Source organism: Pipra filicauda, unplaced genomic scaffold (assembly GCF_003945595.2).
Source record: "Pipra filicauda isolate LSUMZ 115617 unplaced genomic scaffold, ASM394559v2 scaffold16_size7369187_pilon, whole genome shotgun sequence".
In the NCBI taxonomy this organism is placed as follows: Eukaryota; Metazoa; Chordata; class Aves; order Passeriformes; family Pipridae; genus Pipra; species Pipra filicauda.
In genome coordinates, this window is record NW_024104207.1 from 873934 (window position 1) to 897658 (window position 23725).

General features: G+C 36.2%; 1 protein-coding gene across 5 annotated transcripts in view; it reads left to right on the plus strand.

Annotated features, from left to right (window-relative positions):
• Positions 1-23725, plus strand: part of PPP1R13B (protein phosphatase 1 regulatory subunit 13B) — a 69518-nt gene that overhangs the window by 11424 nt on the left and 34369 nt on the right. For 4 of the 5 annotated variants that reach the window (XM_039379486.1, XM_039379488.1, XM_027732870.2 and 1 more), the window contains exons 2-4: positions 14179-14326; positions 20924-21043; positions 22485-22552. In XM_039379486.1, coding sequence (XP_039235420.1) covers positions 14179-14326; positions 20924-21043; positions 22485-22552 — 336 coding nt within the window. Of the gene's footprint in view, positions 1-2337; positions 2464-14178; positions 14327-20923; positions 21044-22484; positions 22553-23725 lie in introns of those variants that run through there. The other variant, XM_027732868.2, reaches the window with a different exon arrangement.

A 23725-nucleotide genomic window follows, 5' to 3' on the forward strand; every position in this document is an offset into this window, starting at 1 on the left:
TTGTGTAGATGTTTGGCATGAAGTTGTATACATTTTAGGGAATTATACTTTCAGTTTTCCTTTATATGCTTTTTTTCCTACGTCATTCCATGTAGTTTTCAGAGATCACAAGTGTCTTCATGTTAAAATGCTTTAGTGGGATCATAAACTGTATTTACTTTCTTACTGAGTGATTTACATAATCTGTAGGCATATAGATTTGCTAAATGTGAGCTTTGTCACACAGGCCAAGTCTTCTTGGATCTTACCTGGGGCTTTTTTGCATTTAATAAAGGATCGTAATTCATGTCAATTAAATACTGCATGCACCTCATCTCCTTCATTTAGAACGTTCAAAACCTCTTTGGTTTTGTGAGGCAAATCCCCTTGTTTCTTTAATTTAGGATTTTCAGGCTGGTATATTAAGCAGCCAGAGGCTGTGGTATCTTCATCTCTCTACATATGTCCCAGATTTGTGTTTCCCTACCTGACAGTAACAGTTCTAGAGCAGTCAGCCAAGTGACTGCACTGGATCAGGTACCCAGTGTGGAGATGATACATCCTCTGACTCACTATATGAGGGAAAGTAAGGGGCTACCCTCTGTTTTTATTGTTTTGTATTTACCTGATTTAATTATACACAGGTGGTTTCAGTCATTTCAGAAGGGGGGAATGACAGGAAAAAAGGGAAGTTCAGTGGCGTATGTTTATTTTAGTTCCTATTCTTCTTTTGAAAGAACCCAATTATCCAATAGACATGGCAGACTTTAGTATTCAGCCTTCCCATATACTTTTGATCTGTGTGTTTCTGGCAAGTAAGGCTTTTATGAGTTCTGGTGGGTCGTTTAGAAGAATTCAGGCAATAGCCATAGTTGAAAGAGTGGCACAATATGTGTTAATATACACTCAGCTTTTCCTCTCAAATATTTATTCATGTGATATAGTTTGGGTTTTTGGCAGATAAAGATACAATCTGGTTTTGGAGAACAACCAGATTAAATTTTTCCGTCCTTCGTAGAGCAAAACAACCCTTCCCTTCTACAAAATATCCTCGAATTTCTCATTTATTTAAAATGTTCTCAGTTAATAGAAGGTTAACTTTTTTACGTCGCCACATTTAAAAAATCTGACATTATTCTATCAATTATATTCTCAATAAATCTCTCAACATGGTACATGTTTGCTGAGGAGGAAGGAAGAATACTCCATGGGATCAGAATGTTAGTGACAAATGTGTTAAGGGAGGACAGTAGTGTTTCGGGATGTTGAAGCAGGCTAAATACAGAATCTTACTAGATTTGTCTGCTGCTTCTTGTAGGGAAGGGTAAAGTGGCAGTGCTGTGGCTCACAAGTGAAGCTGAGCCCCTTTTCTCTTCTTGCAGTTAATGTGTAAGGTGCTCCACATAAAATATAACTCACAGCTCTGTTTTAAGAGAGGTGGGTTATCTGGTTCAGTTGATCTTTCATAGTGTAGGTTGTTTTTTTTTGTTTCAGTTTTTTACCTCCTTGGATCACTTGCTCACTCCTCTCCCCATTTTCTCTATTAAAGGAATGGATCAGGCTGGAGAATATGCTTTGCTCCTGCAACTGTAGAGTAAGAGCTAAATGCACTGGTGGTGCCATTGCTCTGCCTGTTCCCCACTCTGGACCCTGTATAGTGTTGACAGGAATGATGATAAACATTTGCTGTCCCTTGACACGAAGAGACAATCAGAAACATAGTTTACTGTTTTATATTCTCTGCTGCCTGAATTATGTCCAGCAAAAAGACAGACTTTGCCAAGAATGGAGTGCTTGAACTATAGTGGTTTTAGGTATAAATACATGGTGGAGGTGTTGTTTCTTTTATTTCTAAGCTGATTTGTCCTTTTAAAACACTTTTGTGATTTAAGAAAATGTCTCGGAATTATCTTCTGATAGTTGTTAAATTCATTTGTTCTTAGGACTTCTGCTCTTATCGTTGCCCCCTTCTACAGGAAAATCACTTCTGTGTCTTTTGTGACAGTCAGAGCCTTATATGTAAATTTATTTAAGATAAATACTTACTGTTTGTCATGATTATAATAGCAAACAAAGATTACTATTGCACAATGAGAGGATAGCAGAACTCCCCTACTGCAACTTTGCCTAATTAGGTGAAACTTGATCTAGCCTATCTTGTTCCTGTCACAACTGTGGCCTGTCTAGTTTCTTTAGAACATCTTATCACTGCTCGTCATTACTGCCTGAATTCATGTGCCAGTAGACCAAAAATACTCCATTTAAGTAGTTTTTCACTGTAGTTGTTGCGCAGAAACTGTTCTTAGGTTTTAGTTCTACACAATATTTTTATATTTGCTGCTGTTTACAACTGTCCACATGAAGAATATTTTAAGGATGGTTCTTCGGAATATTGTAAAAACATCAAAGGGGAAATCTTGGCTACCAGGAAAGACTCGACTTCACTCTAAACACTGGACCAAGGACAGAACTATAAAAAAGAAGGTGGGATAACATTGGTTTTTGTTTATTAGCTGTAAATTTAAGCATTTTGAGATTTCTTTTTGTAAAACTGAACAATGTATCCTTATAATGGATTAGAGTGTATGTGGGATTTTTGCTTGAAGATCACAGATTATTGCCTTTTATGACTTTCTGCTGTATATGAAATGTCTGAAATTTTTGACTTTACCTTGCATAGTATTATTATTACTATAGCAAAGTGGACTTATTATTATTACTATAGCAAAGTGGACTTATTATTATTACTATAGCAAAGTGGACTTCTGAGTGTAAAACAGAATGGTTTTTGATTTTTAAATTTGCCATTTTAAAACTGAAGAAATGTATTGGAAATAGTTATTCCACTCTGATGGAAGGAAAATTCTGCAGGCTGCCTGTTGAATCCCCAAGGATGTATTCACTTTTCACTTACTACTTTTTTACCAAACCAGATAACATCTTTACATCTGAGATTGAATGGCTGGTATTCCCTGAAAGCAGTGCACTAAACAATCAGTATTTTGTTAATACTTTCTGCTCAGTGGGAGAAAGCCGTGGCAGTCCCTTCTGCTTTCACTCGATTGAAAATAAAAAGGAAAGAATAGTGCTGGTTCCAGTTGGAACATTGCATATGTTTTTGTATCTGTAGATTTTGTACAAGTTCTTCCTTGTTTGTAAAATCAAAAAATTTTGTTTGGTGCTGCAAATCACCTTTATTTGACAAGTAGCCAAATAGCGTGACCTTTAGTAGAATACTACATTGAGCGGTTTTGTTTTGGTTGGGGGGGGTGTGCTTTGTTGAAAAGTTTGTGAAAGAAAAGATCCAAATGACTGTCTTTGTATCCTAAACTTTTTCAATGAGATGATTTTTCAGTGCAGTAGGTAGGTCAGGCTTTTCTGGAATTCAGTGGATTTTGGATGACTTTGCTGTAGCTGTTGACAAGGTCGAACACAAGACTGTAGAAACATCAGCACCTCCCTGCCCTTATCTTAGGCCAAAATATTTTTAATAATTTGAGAACACTCAGTTCTGTGATACAAATTTGGTGGGAGACTTTTGTTGCATGTGGATTTTGGAGATGAAGTTTTCTTTCAGGGAAATGGACCCTTACACTGAACCTGCTCTTCAGCTTTGCCTTGGGGTGTCAGACTGAGCTTTCTTTCCAAATGAATTGCACTGTTGCTAATGCCAATATGTAGAAAGCTTGAATAGGACTTTGCTCCATATTCCCACCAAATACAAATAAAATATTAAATTTTTTGTCTTTCTTATCTCTCACCTGGTTCATGAGTCTTGTTGGGAGAATGTCCTGTTTTGTAGAGTTTGGGGCTTCAGGGGGTTTTGACTGTGTATGTTTTTCTTGGTTTTGGTTTGTTAATGGATTTTTTTGTTTTGGGTGGGGTCTTTTTAAAACCTTTCATTTTGGTGAATGCAAATTTTTTTTTTCTCACTGGAAAACTGAGATTCTTATGTAATAAAATGATCTCTGAAGCTGAGTCATCTTGGATTCATTTAGTTTTGTTTTTAATTTATTGCCAGTTCACCCACGTTTACTGAGTATTTTACAGCGCTACAGTTATGTTGTTCTTCAGCCATGTGCTTCCATAATGGTTTGGAGAGTAAAATATTTAATAGTATTTCTTAACATATTATTCATATCCCATCAGCTGATGAAATGGAATAGGCAGCTAATACTTTAGGACTGTTGTTCCAAGCTTCTCATGCATTTGATGTGTGGTATGCTGATTACCCTGTCAGATACGAAAGATTTGGACCTCTGAACATTGGGATTAAGTTGTGTGTGCTGTTGAACAATGAGATGCAGTTGTAGTGCCACAGGGAGTAGTGCCTCCCTCTTTTTCCCTGAGGGCTGTGGGGCCACGCTTGGCCCTTTACTGGAGGTCCCCACTGAACTCTCTGAAGTGTTTGGTTTGGAGGACCCTGGGTTGGAGATGTGAAGAACAGTAGAACTGTGGGCATCATGTTCATATTGTATCAAGATAGAGCTGTTGGAGTTCATGGACAAATGGACTTGAGGAAAGATCATTGTACCAGTGCAGCTGTTGTTTTGATCTGGAATCTTGCTGTCCTCTGAGTTTCTGACTTTTCCTGCATCTTAGCGGTGTTCCATGCATTTGCAAATGCAGCAACTGCTGCAGTTTTCTTCGAGTTTGGCAGGAATCCATTATTTAAAGAATTCTCATATTTATAAGCCTAAACACCTACTAAAATAGTTATAGCAAGGCTATTTGCTAGTTTCTTAAATAGATTAGCAATTTCTTTTACTTTTTTATTTAATAATCAGCACAAAATTGACGTGCCTGCTGATTTTTATTGGTTTATTTTACAGGTACTTTAGATAAATCTCATTGAAATTAGGCAGGCAGTACTAGATGAGGTTTGTCATCCTAAGAATCACAGTAAAATAAAATTCCAAAAGGTAAAAACCAGTATCCTCACTGAAGACAGCAAGTGTCAAGAAAACCTCTGGGACTTCTTCACAACTGTTTAATTTGAAGATCAGTCTTGTGTTCTTGGTTGGTAGATGGTAAGACCCATTTGCAATAATCCTGTAACAAATCAGAGAATGCTGATTTGCGAGGTGAGGAAAACTTATTTTTATGCATTGAGTTGTCATGAACGTTGTAAGGGGTTTAGGAAATCCAGCATCAACTGATTAGAGCAGAGAGTCTTTCAAGAAAAGTTTCCAGTTTCCACCTCTTAGTAATAGTTGTGTATATCATGAAATATAACATTTGGCCCACAGTCTTTTAGGAAAGAAAATAAAATTTCAAAGCCTTGTTGTGTGAAGAATAAATATCTCTCCATTTGTAATCTTTGTTGCCTGATGGAGAAATGTGCTCAGCAAGAACTTGTCAGCATACCTGGAATTATCCCTGCGTTCCAAAGTCTCTTTACATGGTAACTGGTGTCTTGACAGTCCTTTGGTAGAATTATTTGCGTCAAAGAGCAACAACAAGATCTCTTGCTGTTTCTCCAGATGTAGCAATTTAGGAATCAAGCCAACAGATAATATGATGCAGGGATGTTGAACTCATTCTGTAGCAAGTGCCAAATTACATTTTCCACCAGAAAACATCACAAGAGGCATGTTTTATAGATTTCTCTAATGTCAGGCTGTGTTGCTTTAGCTGATAATGTTAAATATTGCACTTGGACAGATATTCTTTTAAAATAATAGTTTTCTTTGTGATGCAATCTCTTTGGTTTTTTTTTAACTAGTCCATTTTAAGCTATACTCGTTTTTCCCTTCCGTAGCCACAAGTTTACTGCCCGCCTTTTAAATTTTAATTTATCCAAATCTCAGCTCCTGCTTACTTTTAACAGAACTGTCTGAATCTATAAGAAGGTGTTCCAATGTTGTGACAAACAATAAACAGCTTCTGTAAAGATAATGTCTGGAGATCTGGCAATGGTTCACTACCATGGATTGATTGTGACTTCTAATAGAACAAAGTGTAGGATTACAATGTTTAAATGATCGTGTCACTCTTCTGCCTTAGGGAGATGCTAGAAACTTAACATTTGCTAAGTCAGTTGTTTTTTTGGGCCTATTCATGTCTTGCTTCTCACAGCCTGTAGAGATTGTGGGTTGTTTTCGTTGTTTACACAGGTGAACTTTTAGTTGCTATTGTTGTCATTAGGTATTGTTTTCCTAGAGCTCTGGAAGTCTTTCAGTTAACCACTACGTACCTGTCATTTAGTAATCTGTGGATTTATCTTGATGATGATAGTTGCTGTTTCCTTCCTTTGGCTTACTTCCCTGCCCTGCAGAAATCCTGCCACTGCAGTTGTAAGGGGCCTCAAATTCCAGATCTACAGTTGTTGCTGTAGCTTTTTTTTGTTTCTTCCCATAACAAAAAGCAAGAAAGTGTCATAAGTATCCCTTCAGCAAATAAATATCAGGTAGGTGTAGGTTTTTGAGATCGTCTGAATCCTGTTGAACACCTGCTGTCACATGTGAAAGCTCATGAAGAGGACAAAGTCCTGAAAGTCCTGGGAAGAAATGTCTGTGGGTTCTGTCAATGCTTTAAGCCATCACATACATGTAGGTCTTGCACAAGATTTTCCTACATTTTTATAAGGCTTTTATATATACTATACTTCTGCGTTTCTATAAGAGGAGTTAAATACTTGTGGCTTTTTTTTTCTTAATTAAAATGGTTTCTGTGCTCCAGCAAGAGAAGTAACTTTGTGCACAACTATTGTCTGACAAGCTCCTGGTTATGTTTTCTGTGGGCAGGTTGTCTTGTGCAGAGCATGTTGAAGGTGGATCTCAAGTTGGATCAATTTTATTTTTTTTAAGTGATTGCAAAATAACAAGTTAATGTAACCAGCATATGAGCTTATGCAAAAAATGCTTTTGTGTGATAAGTATATTAAAGTACATTTAGGCAATGTGAAATTTTCAGATTTTATCAAGATCATAAATAGCCATAAATAATATTAACTTGTTTGTATTTTTGAGTAACGTTATGAATGCTTGAGTCTATCAGTAGTAAAATTTAAGGATTTTAATGTTTGTTAGTAGCCCATAGCTGAATGCTTTACATTTTTAGTGTCTGAGATTTACTCCCAATTTTGTGGATTCTTTCACAGGCCATATGGAAGCAGTTGGCTTCAAATTTGAAAGTGTAGTAAGAAACTGTTGGTTTCACAAGTCTACATTTTGGCAGAAAAATTTACTCATTTTTGTATTCTTTGCAAACTAGGTGTTTAGAAATATGGAAATAGAATGCAGTTATTTCTAACACCATATATGGGGAAAAGAAACAAGATGATCTTAGAGGAAAGAAATCTGATGAAAACCACAGTGATGGTTAATAAATTTGCTATATGTCTTAATGGTCTTATTTTAAATAAGACTCATAAACATACTGCAAGAAATTCTTAACTGATCTGTTTCTAAAAATAAAAGCTACATTCTGAAGACAGATAATTATTGGAACAAAGCATGCTGGTGAATAACTTGTTTATTAGATGGACTTTAAATGTTTCTTTTTAATATAGAGAAGTCAAATTGTTTAATCTTGCTGTTTTTCTGGAGTTTACATACAATAACATCAGATTTATTTGGGACTTGATAGTTCTGAAATCTCAATAGTATAAAGAAATACTCATGACTTGAGTCAAGAAACTATCTTTAGATGGCTTTAATTAAAACAATTCTGTGGTTACAATTTCATAGTCTGGTTTGTTTTAAAATGTACTTTCTTAAAACTTTACCTAATTAAATCTATAATCTTAAAAAGGGTCAGTATTCATACTGCAAGTAAAGTTAATATTCTGCTTTAATGCTTGAAATATGCAACTAGAATTTCTACATCTGTAGCTGATGCAAGTTTTATGTAATGGCATGAATTCCAGGCAAGCAAACTTGCATGAGATAATTGATAACTTTGTAACTTTTTTTCTCTGACCATTCTACATGCAAAGTTCTGCATATTAGTATGTGTCATCACCAGGGGGATGATTTTTCACCTCTTCATGTTTTGCTTGCCTCTTATTCTGTAATTTTTTTAGTAATTGAAAACCTTGGTCTTCCTCAAAGTTCATATGTGATTGATGGGACTGTGACATTTTAGTAAGACATGGGTTTGGACATATCAGTTAAAACTGTTGTAGTAGTACCTTGAATATAGCAAACTCCTGGGACTCTCAAGGTAGCAAAATTGAGGATGAAAGTTATTAAAACTTTTTGGGAGATGCTGAGGTCTGTACTGTTCAAAAGAGATTTACTTTGAAGTCTTTTCTTCGCTGATTCTTCTCGTCTTGAAGTTGTAGGCACCACTAAACCCTCTGAAATGGCAAAGCTTGAGATCATAAATAGATGTTCTGGAACTCTCTATTAGAGCAAAGTGCATGGTGAGAGGATAATGCCTTCCAGTTCCTATGAAACAGAAGGAGTGAAGTTGGCATTTCCATTAGAAATGTGTTTTGTACTTTAAGTTTGTTGCGTGTCAGCCTTGTATCTGAAATGTCTCTTTATTGATCTGCTGGAAGAGAAGGGGTTTTTTTGTTTTTGTTTTTGTTTTTTTTTCTTGTTTGTTTTTGTTGTTGTTAGGGTTTTGTTGTTGTTCATTTACACAGTGAAATTTCTAGATTGATTTAAAGAAAAAAAAGGCAAAAGGGGAGTCTAATATGACTAAACAGTGTGTGAATTTAGCTATATTAAATATCCAGTATGTTTTTAACTTGCAATCATATGCTTGATAATTCTTAGATTGACTGAAGTATTAACACAAAATTCTGTATTATGCGCGATACCTTTAATATCAGGTAGGCATTCATGTATCTGAATTTGGGTAATGAGAGTAGTGGGTAGCACAAAGGAAAAAATTCATGGTTTTCATTTTCTTGGGATGTGGGTTTTGTTTTTTTTTCTTAACCTTTGATTCACTGTTTGAGGGATCATGCTTCTAAACTCTCATGGATGTGATTTTTTTTTTTTTTTTAACTTAACTTGATTGTGAACATAAAATTACATGCAGGAAAAGTAATGATCTTCCTATAATTTTTTGCCAGCAACTCTGGTTTTGAGTGGAAATATGGGGTTTAGTTAAAAAATGGTTATATGTAAAATAAAAAGCCAGCTGAGTAATTTCCCATCTTCATCCACAGAACTCACTATTTCTCTTTTGCTAGTTGAATATCAATATTACTCTAAGAAAATAATCTTGGACTTGTTTTGAATTCTAATGTTTCAGCATGACCTGAAATAGTACTTGTCTGATTGCTTTCTGATAGCTTAAATAATTCAATTTTTTATGAGTAGGGTATCAGGAGAAACCTACTTATATGGACTATGTTGTTGTTTTTATAATAAATATTGTCAGCTGTCTGACTTAGTAAATTAGCTTGGGCATAAGGCAGTGGAGGTGTGGGTGTGCAGTTAATTTCTTCTCAAGCTGCAGCACTTCAGGTCTTGGTAGCATAAGGTAATAGTTGAGTGAGATATAGTTCTTGTCTTCAAAATTTTTTTAATGATTATTTAATTAAATGTGTACGTGCTTTTTAATTTTTTATATTAACTGAAGATTAAAAAAAATAGGTTTCTTTCAGTAAGATGGTAGAAAAACGGTGAGGCAAAGACTTCATTCAGCAATGGGCATTTTAGCTTTCCAGGCTATATCTTAGGTAAAAATCAATATGCCACATCAGCTGTTTTTATGGTCATGGTCTAATTTTATTCCAGTCATAAGTAATTGCATTGCACTAGGGGAGTGCAACTCAAGTAGCAAAACTCAAGTAGGGAAGTCAAGGTGGTTTCTAGGACAGCCTGACCAAACTCATTTAGAACAAAGGACATCAGATTAATTTGAAAGATTATTTGTTTCTATATTGTTGTATGGAAGGCATTTAGTTGTGGCCCTGTGGGGTCTCTGCCATGTGATAGCCAAGTTATGAATGAATCTCTGTTTCACAGCTTTTGGAATCTTGGTTTGGGTTGAAGAAAGAGATGAACTGGATAGTTACAGAAGCCTAAGGAGGCAAAACAATATTTATTAGCCTGACTGGCAGCACTTTTCAGCATACTGACAGCTTACTCTTGTGTCTAATGTGTTTTTTTAGCCAGAACAGCAAGGGAGGATCTTCAAGGGAAATAATGATGTCACTTTGCAGGTGCATATAAGGCATGATGAACAACACAGAAGAAACCATAAAACCACCTGTTAAGCACATGGAGAGTAGAAACAGATGGAAAGGACCAATTTGCATCAGTTTCTTGGTAGTGAAAAATGATAGGCAACAAGATTACACTTCCAGTGAGGAGGTGAAGGCAAATAAATTGTGCTTATCAGGGCTGATGCAGAAAGGCAACACGGTCAAGGCTGTGGCATGAAGAATGAATTTTGTTGTGGTAGTCATCATGAGAGAAAAAGGCACACCAGTGAAAAGCTGGGAAACGGAATAGGCCAGTTACCAAACTCTGAGAGTATTAGCTGGACCACTTGATTGGAAAAAAAACCCAGAACTCTCTCTGTCTTACACACGGTACAGGAAAACTAGAGATAGATCTCAGACACAGTGGTTGGTGTCACAGATGCCTCTCCTACAGCTCACAGTGATGGGTACTTCTGTGTTATGATGAATGAAATCCAGGGAGTCATTGGAGAAACATGACTAAGGACTGTGTTACAGCCCTGTGAAACTTGAACTGACAGCTGTGCACTCATAAGAGTCAACTGAAGATTGTCAACATTTCATCTTCCTTAGCAAGAGATCAGGTCTAGATAGATAAAACTGTGTCATCGCTGTGAATGATGCCTGTTGAAATTTCGGAGGTGACATTATTCAGCTGTAGAAGAGATGAGATAATAAGCGAAGAAAAAGATCTTGTAGATTTATCCCTGTTTTCTACCTCCTTGAGAAACTGCAGGGATTATGAAGTGTGCCCTTTAAATAATACAGGGACTATGGTTTGAAGAGGGAATGGAAAAAGGGGAGATGACATACCAAGAGGAATGCGTACAGCTATTTGACAAGCATCTGTTGGGCAGAGAAGATTTGGGTAGAGCTCTGATTCCAAGTCTTTCCTAGAAAGAGGATGTCTGTAAGCTGAGAAATGAGTGAGATGATGGAGTAGTTTGAAAGGCAGGTTGTGAGGTTTGCTGTAGCTTATCTGGCATGGAAAAGACCTGAACTGTGAAGGGATACACTAGATTTTGTGAGGAGGTTAAAAAAAAAAAAGAGTGAAAAGAGATGAGAATTCATGAAAATTGGAATAAATCCATTGATTTAAGTAGCAGGAGCCATAGAGGGGAGTAGCAGACAGGTAACACCCATGTGTGGGGTGAGGAGGAGGGAAATGTAAGATTTGGAACTTGATGTTCATTGTGGAAAAAATACCTAATTTAAAAGCCCTGAGGTAACTTACTCATGAGTGTTAAGTTGATCCTTTTGTGTAACATGTTCAGGTATTAAACTGAATTATTGTGAATGGTTGAATTGAGAGATTACCAAAGAAATATTACAATGGTCATGATCGTGCATTTTATACAGCTGTTCCTATTTAGGAATCAATTTTTTTAAAAAAATCAAAGGACTTACCAGTTCTCCTGTGTCCTAATCTTTGACTAAGGATTTTTTTTTCATAAAGCTGATTTAGTTCAGTGTACTGTGTATTTCATGCATGTGTTTCAAATTTCCAGGCTCTATCAATGCTTCTTTGTATGTTATTGCTATAAAATACCTCTGATTCTTATTCCATAAATAGGGACAGCTATGACACTGACTTGAAAATCCAATTAATATTGCAATATATTAATTTTCAATATTTTGAATCTTCTTGTGTATGTTTCAGGACATTTGTTTCGCAGCACAGTGTTTCAGTTCCTTTGGTATTACTCAGACAACCTGTTAAAAATAGATCCTTACTCAATCAAGTTTCCTTGAGGAGTATTATGACAATAGTTGGCTACAGCACCTTGCTTCCTCATTAGCAAGATACCTTTCCCTGGGCTGAAACTGTGACACACAGCTTTGCAGGGACAATACTGGAACACTCTGAGCTGAGGGAATCAAGTGGTGTGATTGACGCACAACAAACTTTGGCCTGGTCTTGCCGAGGGGCCTTGGAGTTTATGCAGTGCTTGAGATCTGAATTTATGGAGAATTGACTGAGATACATAGAATAACTCACGCCTCCAAGGCTTTTCTTTCTTTGTCAGCCTGTCTGCAGAAGCAGACAGATAATCTTGAAGACATGGAACAAGTTTTCTGGGCCAGTGTTACTTTTACAGCAATAAAAAAATCAAAACTTGGAAACTGTAAAATGACATGGTGTTAAGCCGTTCCATTTATCCTCTCATGCCAGGATAACAGGTCTGTCACGCAAATGATTAAGAGACAGTATGCATCATATCATGACTTCAATAAAGCCAAGGTCTCTTGATATTCTCATAAAGTTTGGGAAGCTTGGGTTTTATTTTGAAATTACTATCAAGTGTTATGGGGAAACTATTTAGAATAATGGTGTTAATAACTTTCTGTCAAACCGGTGTTGTTTAATTTACTTAATTTACTTACATATTTATATGTTCCTTAAATTTAACTGCAGAGGGGGAAAAAAAAAGGAAAAAATGTGTTCTCTATTACCCCTGTGGCTAGAAGAACTAGGGGGTTTAAATAGTGGTAAGGAAAGTTTTAACTAGACTTTAAGAAACTTCCTCTTGAAACAGCAATCCTGGATTTCTGGGGTGGATGGTTGGGGAAGTGGTGGAATTTCCATCATGAAAGCCTTTTCAGAACAGGTTAAACAAGCATCTCTGCAGAGTAATGTAGGTATAGTTGATCCTGCCAGAGGCCAAGAGACTTCATTAGATGACCTCTTAAGGTTTCTTCTAGCCTGTTGGTTTGTGTTCATATATATGACTCTTTCTTCTTAAATATGAGGTCAAATTCCACTACTAGATTCCACATCAGATACTTATTATGTAAAACAATACATACAGTCCACAGCCACTGAATATTGGGACTATGTCTGAATCTTTTGTTGAGGGAAAAATAACATTCTGAGCTGTTTACTGTAGGTGGTTACAGGCACTTTAATTATTATCTGTTGGCTGCATCCTGTAGCTTCCTCCAGCTTGTACTATAGCTTTTAGTGTGGCTTCCTTAATGCTCCTGATGGAGAAATTCAGGGGTGAGTTCTGGTGTATTTACAGTCTTGGCTGCTTTTTGTGTTGAAGTGTAGGTACTTGAAAACTTCAGGATACAGCATGCAAACTTGGCAGGCTGAGGGAGAGTAGGAACATGGACTGAAATAGCCTGGAGGACTGACAGGAGACTGAGAGCTTGAAGCCTGGGCTTTCTTGGAATTTGTCCTGAGTCTAATTCTAAATTAGCCAGACTGCTCTCGCTCAGTATCTAGCTGTTATTAATGCAAATCTCCAGTTTGGCTGTTGTATGTGTCCCATAGATAAAAGTATTATGAATGTTTTTAAGAATTGCCTATGCAAATTGAAGCACAACTTATGTTTAAGTGGAGAGTGCTCGTTTAATGAAGAGCTTTTAAATAGTTAGGTTTAGTCTTTGTGGTTCAATATGTGATGCCACATTTTATTTATGGGAAAGATCTGGAAGAACTGTCTTAGCAGACAAAGTCACTAATTTTGTCACACTCTTTAGGGACACCTATTACTATGGTATCTTTTGCCTTCTAAACGTCACGTTATCTCTGTTCCATCCCCATGAGTTTACAGAACAGTATTGTGACTACAGATGGAAAATTAAGGTGCAGAGACAATGGATAAAATTATTTGTTTAATTTTAAGTAGGAGCTTAGGGTCAGGTGTCTTTCAGAGGATTTAATGCATCATAGAAATGCTTGTCTTTGTATACAACCTGCAGCTTCTGGTTACTTTGCCAAAGTATGTATTTATTTTCAACATTCAAACACTGTGATTTCAAGCATTCAACATAGCCATAGTTCCTTCCCTCACAGCCTTATTTTCAAGAACTAAACCATTTCAGCTGAAGCTTTTAAAAAAACCCTGTCAATTCAATGCACTGTCGAAAAAAATCAACACAAAAGACTAAATCTTTGTCAAAGTTACAAGGATCTGAAAACTACCTTGGAACATGGTAGCCAATCATAGGCATACATTTCCATTTACAAAGGGATTATAAATTTTACCAGTAATCTTGTTGCCTTTTTTTTAATGTTCTGCTGCTTTTTGTTTCATTTCTTTCAGATGATATTAACTGTGTTTCTGAGCAACAATGAACAGATTCTGACAGAAGTTCCAATTACACCAGAAACAACCTGTCGCGATGTAGTGGAGTTCTGCAAAGAGCCTGGAGAGGGGAGCTGCCATCTGGCTGAAGTATGGCGTGGAAATGGTAAGTAAAATGTTCAGTGGAAATGGATGTAAATATGGGTACCAGTTATAAAAAAGCAAGGCTGCCTTTTAAATATTATTTCAAATTGTACTTTTTTTTTTTTTTCTTCTTCTAGCAAACTGACACAAAGCATGGTAAATCAATATCTGTAGACAATAATGTAATTCTTGATTTTTATTTTTTTTTTCTGTTTTCTTCCTCAGTATGGAGCACTTGATAAAATGAATGTATAGGAGCTGTTAGTGTTCTTTATTTCTGTTTTTCAAACAGAATGGAGGGTATTTAAATGACAGTAGGGAATCTCAGGATGTTTTCTTACAGTCAGTGGGTGCAGATCACCACCTGCATTCTTTCCAGTTCTGTTTTCTCACTGTTAGGCATGTAAACACAACCTGAAGTTAAGAAAGGGTATAAAGTTTTCCTTGTTATCATGAAGAGCAAATGTTCTGCAGGCAGCATTATACCAGAATGGGACAGTATCTCCAGGATATTCATGAACATTTCCTCTCAAAGATTTGACAGCCTCTCTCGGGGTAGGTAGTAGTGCCCATATCCTATTTGTATTGCGGTGTCATTTCATAGAATAACAGGGCAGGCCATTTTTTTTCAAGAATGTGTCAAAATCCATGTGTAATGGTTTCTGTTTCTAGAGGGATTCTTGCAACTGCGTGTAGTAGAAGCTTCCAGGTTTTAGTTTATCAATGAATGGATGTAAGTAGACTTGATGGATGGGTGAGGATAACAGTTAGATATGCTCATGGAATCATAGAATAGGATCAAAGAATGGTTTGGGATGGAAGGGACCTTAAAGATAATCTTGTTCAACTCCCCTGTTCTTATCTCTTAGTTACTGAGGTCACCCTTGTTCAAGCTGTTTTATGTCCTTTGTTCTGGATAAAGACTGATGAGGTCATAACTTGATATTGAATTCTTAAATTTTGCATAGAGGTGTTTTATTTTGGTTGGGGGCTTTTTGTCAGACAAAATAGGTATTATTCAGATGCCTTTGGAGCTTTTACATGTTAGCAATCCAGAATATTTTCCTCCTGGGAAAACTATTCCTCCTCTCTTCCAAAGTGTTCTAAGACTTTGTAAAGGGAAAAGGTGCCTCAAGTAGTAATTTCCTAACTGGATGAAAACTCCGAGTTTAGGCAAGAGGGAGCAGGGGACAGGTTAAGCATGTCTGCAGTTCTAGGAACACAAATTCAATATATGGTTACTTAGAAAATTGTCTTTAAGGATAGAACTTGCAGGAGGGGTAAAACTTTTTCAAACTGGGAATTTAGATAATGGAGAGTGCATGATGCCAAGTGCATCACCAATTTCTAAAATGGGTCTGCAGACTTTTTTTAATGAAACTCAGATATCCTTAATATTTTCCAATCACTTGTCTGTGAAAACGTAACATACTTTTGTTTTCGCAATACTTGGAGGGTGTAGTTCTTAAAAAATGCAGGGAAGAATGTTGTCAACTAGCTTCAAAGGGTGACTGGAAACTGGAAAAGTGATCCACAGCATCTTCCAGGAGCACTTATACCTTGCAACCTTTGGACCTTAGAAGCACAGCTTTTCTATGATAACTTTTAAGATTGAGAAAATATTTTATCTGTGGATGCATTATGTTATTTCTCAAATGTTAGATTCCTAAAGCTAAAAGTTTCTATAAAGTGGGAAATAAAACTTATCTAGGAAGTTGTGATGGAGGGACTAAGACTAAATTTTAGGTAACTACCCTGAGAATCATATGTCTTTGGTCCCATTAAAGTCAGTGGACATCTGGATATTATGGTGAGTAGAACATGGAGATTACCCATTTCAGCTGATTGTTGTCTGTTAACTTTGAGCACTGTGTGTCACCCAGTGTCCTGAAGCAGAGATTTACATACAGACACCTAAGTGTAGGAGCAGACTCCTGCCCAGAGCTTCTACTTGTTGTTGGCTCCAAGTTTCTTTTAAAGCTCACACGAAGGTGCAAGAGTCACAAATCTTAACTTCACGTGGTAAATTCCCAAGGTGATAACTGTATAGGTCTGTTCCGCTGAAAGTGTGGAACAGAAAAGACTAGAGGGAATGAAAGAGAGAATTGAACACTTGCATCTGTTTCTGGATCTTTCAAAGAGGCCTGTACTGTCAGCAAAAAAAGGTGTCCTGCACCCTGCACACGGGTTTTAAGGTTCTCTGACAGGAATTTTGATGCAAGCATTTATTTTGTTGTTCTTAAATGTAGGATAATGTTATAAAATCTGTCACCTCAGCTTCTTGACCCGAAGTCTGGGGTACATAAATTTCTCACTGAAACAGTTTTGGGTTTTGTTTTTTATTAACAAGATGTAAATATGATAACTTTTCCTTCTGCTCTTGGGAGCTAAACTGAGCTCTTTCTGCTGAAGTTTTTAAAAATAATTTTGCTCAGAAGAAAGGTCTCATGTAGGAAATAGGAGTCTAAACAGTTACATGAAACAGTTGCAACAATAAAAATCTTTAAACTATGGTTTAAAGAGCTCTCTACCTGTGCTCTTGTGAATGTGCTTAACTCCTCCTTCTTTTCAGGTAGCTACAGCTTCTTTTAGGTAGCCCAGCTGAATAAAGCATCTCTGTTCAAATTCAAAGCATCAGGGCTTGCAGACTGTAGTTTTATTATCAGTACAAATAACAGTCTGTCTGCCCAAAAGCTTGTCCATTTCCCAAACTGTATTGATCTGACAAAATACTCTTCCAAAAGTCTCTTCCAGTAATCTTCCTGTTCTGAATGTGTATGTACAGAAAAATGAGAAACACTTCATTTTTATCTTTAGAGGGTGAGAGAGACTCTTTTCTTCCAGAAAAATGGTATTAAAATCTATGCAAGTTTGGTTCCAAAAATTATGTAAGATTTCTAGAGTTCAGAGGAACATTACAATAACCTAGCTGTTGGAAAACATACTTGTTTATTTATTATTGTAGCTTTTATCTGTTTGTTTTTGTGTGACAAAGAAATGGTTGAAGAGCTTCCCATGAGTTGTAAAATATTTTAGATATTCTTTGCATTAAAGTTAAGAAGCTGATTTTTCTCAGAACTGCATGACCTAAGCATTTGGCTTATTCACACTTGATTTTGGTATTTCATTCCTGTTCCCTCTCCAGTTTCCTGAGATGAGTAATAGCTGAAAAAGTCAATAGCATTCATGCCTGATACATCAGTATACTTTGTACCACCTTGTGCTTTGTCAGTTTGAAGCTTCCTCTTTTTACATAGATTTCTCATACTGTAACAGCAGAAAAAAACACGGAATATTCTTCCTCATTCCCCAGCTATTGCAAATAGCAGTTGGTAAGGAGGTGGAAAGACAGGTGTGATGCCAGGAACTTGTAGTATATGCCGAGAGAAAATGGATTTCAGCCTTTAAATCCACCCAGTAGTTCACTTCATTTACATCTGGAATGCCCTTCAGTATTTGGTCGTAATTGATATTCCTCAATGCAGTGGTAACTTAGAGGCAAGTGGGTGTGAAAGAAATAGTTGCTTACTACAAGTGTGCTTCTGCAAACTTGGGGGGAAAAAGACTCATTCCAGACCTCACAGTGAACTCCCCCACTGTGGAGATAATCCATTACTGTGCATTCTGGTTTCATGTAGAGCAGGCATAAATGTGTTTATTACACATTTAGCAGGACACTTCTAGTCAGGATAAAAAGAGATTCTGAAGCCTGAAAGTTTAAGTTGTGGATATGTAGTTCCAACAGAAGGATTTTGCAACTCTTTTCTGAAACGCTGCTGCAGTATCTGTGTTTGTCTTACAGGGTGTTTCATTTCAGAGCACTTAAAACAAGCCCATCCTCAAAACTTTTACTTAAAAGGAAAGGAGTCTAGCTGAGTTCTCAAAAATATTTTAGAATTTTGATCCAACTTAAAATCTAAGGCAGTTTTTGCAAATAAGTATGGGTATATGCACACACCATGGTTTTCCACTTAATCATTAAAACAAATATTCTTTAGATATGTTTGACATATTAAAGTATAGGGACACAACCTGTTTATTATTCTCTACACTAGTTTTCCTATTTCACCTTTTCTTCATGCTTTTGTACTTAACTAAAAAAAAAAGTTTGAAGTAGTATTGTGAAAACAATTAGTGACAAATATACAGTGCTAAGGGTTGGACTTGGTGATCCTTGCGGGTCCCTTCCAGCTCAGCATATTCTGTGAAATATGTCTGAAGCTCTAACAATTGGCTCTTTGTTTTGTTTTGATTTTGGTTCTTAAAGAACAGAGATTTCCAGAAAATATCTCTTAGTACTATTATACAGCAAATATAAGATGGTGCTTTCTTTTTGCAGTTTTAATAGATTTAAAGGATTTAAACTGAGGAAAGGAATGGAGACGTAGATTCTCACTATGCCTTGTGTCAAGTGTTAATGTCCATTTCTTCGTCCTTTTTCTTTTCTGGATCTGTCCTGTAGCCAAGTTGCACAGAATGGTTAGTGCTTCTTTATCTTTCATCTGCTTCAGTGATGCTGATGATGCTGTTATTACTTTAACCTGTTTTCTGCCTAATTTAGGGCAACATATCCCAAATTGCTTTTGTAAAAAAACTGCACAAATAGTAGAAAATGTCTTTGCCATTTCTTTCCATTCCCATGTCTGAAAAATATTAGCCTTAATCATTCGAGGTACATTATGTAAATGAAACCTCTTAGTTTGACTAACTCCTAGGAGTTTGTTTGACAAACTCCCATTACTTTTAATGGGAGACCAGCTTAACCAGGAGCAAGGCTGCAGCCACTCCTCACCATTCCAGAATTAGCCCAGCCCTGTTCAGACATCCAGTTTCTTAGTACCTTCTTACCAAGCTTCAGTTCTAGCTGGGTTTACCTAGCAATTTTTCTATTTGGGAGAAATTCCTAAAGATTCATATCATCTATGTCCTAAAGTCTCTGAAGTAAACCACTTAAATATTTTTACACTCTGTGATCTTTAGAAGACTCATGCTGCAATTTTAGTGGATATGCTTCAAAGCACTTGAAATCTTACTTTACTTTAGGAGTTGAAAAACCTGAAAATCATGTTTTTAAAATTCCTGCTTAAGCACTGAGTTGTAATAAGCCACTGACCTTATTCTTGTGTGCTTAAACATTATTGACAATGTTTCTTGGACTCCACTTGAGTGAGGAGCGAGCTGAAGTTAAGAAAATAATTGATTTTTTTCTTAAATCCAGGTGTTGTGATTTGTTTGTTTGTTTTGCAGGATTTTTTTTTAAGATAAGTAACCAGTCAGCTGATGAATATAATTAGCTTGTGGTTTAAATGACCCTTTCCCATTGAAAGCCACTAGATCTAACTGTGGCTAAATTGTGTTAATCACATACATATATGAGATGACATATTTTGAGAAAACACTTTATTGTGTTAAATGCATTGTGAAACAAGTGATAAAAATGTAGTGTTCTGTAGTACAACTAAGTATCCCAAGAGTATTAAGACATTTATACATTTATGTAGTTCACAATGCATATAACTTTAGGTGAATTTTGTTGTATATTTGTGATGTGGTTTTCCCAAGATTTCCCCAAGATTTCTCTTATATCTTTGAATGATTTTGTCTTCTCATGACAAATGGGTAAAATATGAAATGGATAATCTGTTGTTAGTGGTGCTTTTCCTGGTAGGAGTTGCTGTGGTTTGGGTTTTGGCAGCCAAGAGCATTTTGCTTTTAACAATGAAGAATGCAAAATTCAGCTTTGGTTTCCACTGAAGTACGATTTTCTTTAGTGGTATTGGTTTGACATGGTGCTGCACGCAGGAAAGCTAATTAAATATCTTCTATATAATTTTACTCTGTTTAGAAGATGTATTTTAATACTGTGCTTAATATTAGATCTTAAACCGGAGATTTTCTTACCTTAATAAAAACATTTGATAATAAATGCAAGCATAATTATGGAAGCAGTGAAAAACTTCACTTTTTAAATGTATTTTCATTTTGAAATACTGATTATATTACATGCAGCATCTTAATATATTTTATCAGTTTGGAAGAAATAACTACACTATGTTTTCTGTTTCTTTAGGGAAAAACAAAGATACTGACTGCTGCATGGAATTTAGTCTTTATTTGTTCACTGAGTTGCCAGTAATTCCAGATATAGTGGAAGTCAGTGTCTAGCATAGTGTACTGGAGTGGGAGCACCTGCTCAAGTTCTTTGGAGACGAAATGTCAATATAATGATAAGGCTTTTAGGCTGAGTGGAAACCCAGCAGTTCAAACTGAATGAATCACTTTAATAATAGAACAAAATACCCATGTGGTGGTGATGGGGAGCAGAGTTGCTATTTTCTAAATTAGGGTTACTAAACACTGATATTTTTTTGTCTGGTGTTGCGAACTGTTTGTGTACTGCTGTGGAACACTGAGCTGTGCCACAGTAACAAGGCAGCTTTTAGTACCGTGCAACTGCTGTCTGTTGCTACCTGTTTCTTTGACTTTGCATGAGACAAAATACATTGGATCGATTCAATTGCTACCCAAAAGGATATTCTGATCCTTAATAAGAGTTTTGTATAATTTTGCTTAATTTAAAGGAGTTTTAACAAGTTTTGTTTTGGTCCTGTGCTCTCAGAACGTCCCATACCCTTCGATCACATGATGTATGACCACCTACAGAAATGGGGTCCCCGCAGGGAAGAGGTGAAATTTTTTCTTCGTCATGAGGAGTCACCAGCTGAAAGCAATGAACAGAGTAAGTACAGTCATCCTGTAGTGTTGTTACCAAAACATATTCCAAAGATTTCTGAAGTGAGTTTGGTTATCAGTTCTTTCAGTAAGCTTCAATAATTGCATGTAATACAACTTCCTTGTACCAAAGCCATTTTGAAACTTCCTCAGTGGCACATTTATTCTTATTCTCTTTCTTTCTCTAGAATAATTTCTACCAGTCTGCTTAGTAATAGTAAGATCAGTTTCTCTTCTGATCCTAATTTTGATCCGAAAATTTTGGTGGGTATAGAGACTTGAGGCAGTTTTTTCCTATTGAAAGAAAGTCCCTACATTTTTAGAGGTTGGGATTATTCTTTTTGACCTCGTGTTCTTTCAGTTGCACCAGAGGGAGACTTGTAAACTCCTTTGGCTCCCTTAGAAACTCAAGTCTTCTTTACAGGCATCATTGGCAGAGGTTTCAGTGCCTTTACTTTTCAGTACTTCATGCAGGTATATTTAATAGTGGTGATAATTTGCATCTTGAAAAATCACTGCTCTACTTGGTTCTACAGGACAAGTGTTTATAGTAAACAGTGCCCTATTAAGCGAGCTTTCTTAAAAAGATCAGAATGAAAAAATAGAAGGGTTTTAGTTTTCTAAACTTACTTAATAGCTGTCAGACTGTCTGAAGGACAGGAAAGGTGTCTCAGTGAGATGTGTGTTTGCATGCTCAGATTATCCTTACTCATTCAACTAATCTGACTACTTCTAACAACAGGATTTCAAGTCTTGGCTGACTCCTTATTGCTTTCAGCTTAGGTTTCTTCTCTTATTTTTAAGTTGTTCCTGCTTGTTTTGAATTCAGAAGTAGCAAGCCCAAAAATGTATGAGGAATTTTGTGTTAATTAGGTACTTCAGAAAATTCTGTCATCCTTTGGGCAATGCAAATATAAAGTATGTTAAGAAATTTAAGATACACCTGAAGCCACAGAGTTTCATGTACAAAGACAATGTTGCTTGTGAACCATGCATGCACAACTCATTCATTTGTCACTGACCTATGGATCAATTTGTAGATTACAGTTGTTTATAACTTTAGAAATTAGAAAAGTTTCCTCCACTATATATATTTATAATGTTAATGTATTAAATTGAAGCTATGGCTTCATGTGGATGCAAAATATGAAATTTGAGTAGTCGCGCTCACTTACACTGCTCTTCATGACATATTGCCTAAGTAGAAGTCAGAAAGGTAGAGCTGCATGTCTGTACTTTTAACTGAGAAAGTCTGTGAAGTAAATGGCTTTATTTCTGCTGATAACCTGATAGGAAAGAGTTGAAACTGGCAGAATAAAAATTCACAGGTAAAAGTTTTATGTAAATTCTTGAAGAGAACTGGTTGTACATTCAAGAACAGATTCAAGAGTAAAACCCATTTATGTTGAAAACTGAACTTTGCACTAAGAATGATACTTTACTTTTAGGTGGCCGTCAAGCCCAAAATCAAAGAAATGGCATAAATATACCTGTGGAGAAACGTACAGAGAATGGGGTATGTAATAAGTCCTAAAGGTTTGGATCAATGCCACTCAAATACTTAATGCTTTAAAAATTACTACTTTTCAAGATGTTATGGTGGGAACTGGTGAAAAAATATCTTGTTCTATTTTGATTGGTTTTTTTTGTTATAAATTGAATGGGACAATGTCTTTTTCATCAACTACTCTAAATTTTCTGTCTAGAAAGAAATCCATGTATGTGATGTGAGAAGCTTCAGAATCTTATTAATTACTGAATGTTCTAATCTGTTTTATTTATTCTGTTTGAAGGAAAAAAACAACTATGTTGTTTTTTCATGCTAGTATTGCCTCTCCAGACATCTTTTCTTGTTTGATTTTTCTCACTGGTCTCTTCATGGCATTGCCTCATATGTTAAAACATGAGAATATATCTAGGGATTGGGATGTTTTCAGATGCTTGTAGAAGAGCTTGCTTACCCCTCAGAGCTGTCTCTTTATACTGTTTTTTATGAACTTGGCTCATTTCTATGCCTGATTTTTTAACTAAAATATAACTCGGTTTCTAATTTAAAACACATATTACGTAGCATAGGCAACCTGTGAATCCTGGTTTGAACACTGTCTCTTTTACAAGTAAAACATAGGAAATCTCTTTCAAAATTACCATGGCTTAAAATCCTTCCACTCCTGAGCTGAAACTCCCCTTGATTTCTCCTCTCTTGTCTCGTCCTCAGTACTAATGAAGACTCTGCAGAGCATAGTCTGCTCTCGTTTGCTCAGGGCCATTCTGCTGCCTTTACCGAAGCACTGTAGCTATATTTTGCTATTTTTAAACATTTTTAAATTTCAATAAAAGCACTTGAGGTCACCAATTAATAGTTATATTGTCTCTATGAAACACTGTTAATTTTCAAATGTGCATATGGCTGTTTCTCAGGGAAAACACTGCTTAAAAGGTGTAAAAGCAAACAAATCAGGTTTTTCAAGCTGAGAGGTCTTAAATAAAAAAGATAACTAAAATGTTAAAAATAATTGTGCAGATTCAACAGTTCTGTGCATTGCCCGATAATTAACATCTAAAATTCACAGACACGCTCATGTAGCAGCAAAGTTGTTTAGTCAGTTTGCAGGTCTTTGCAGCTTGTTTTGTGTATGGCGTGTGGGCCCAGTGGAAGGAATTTTTTTCCCTATTCAAAGCAGTTAAT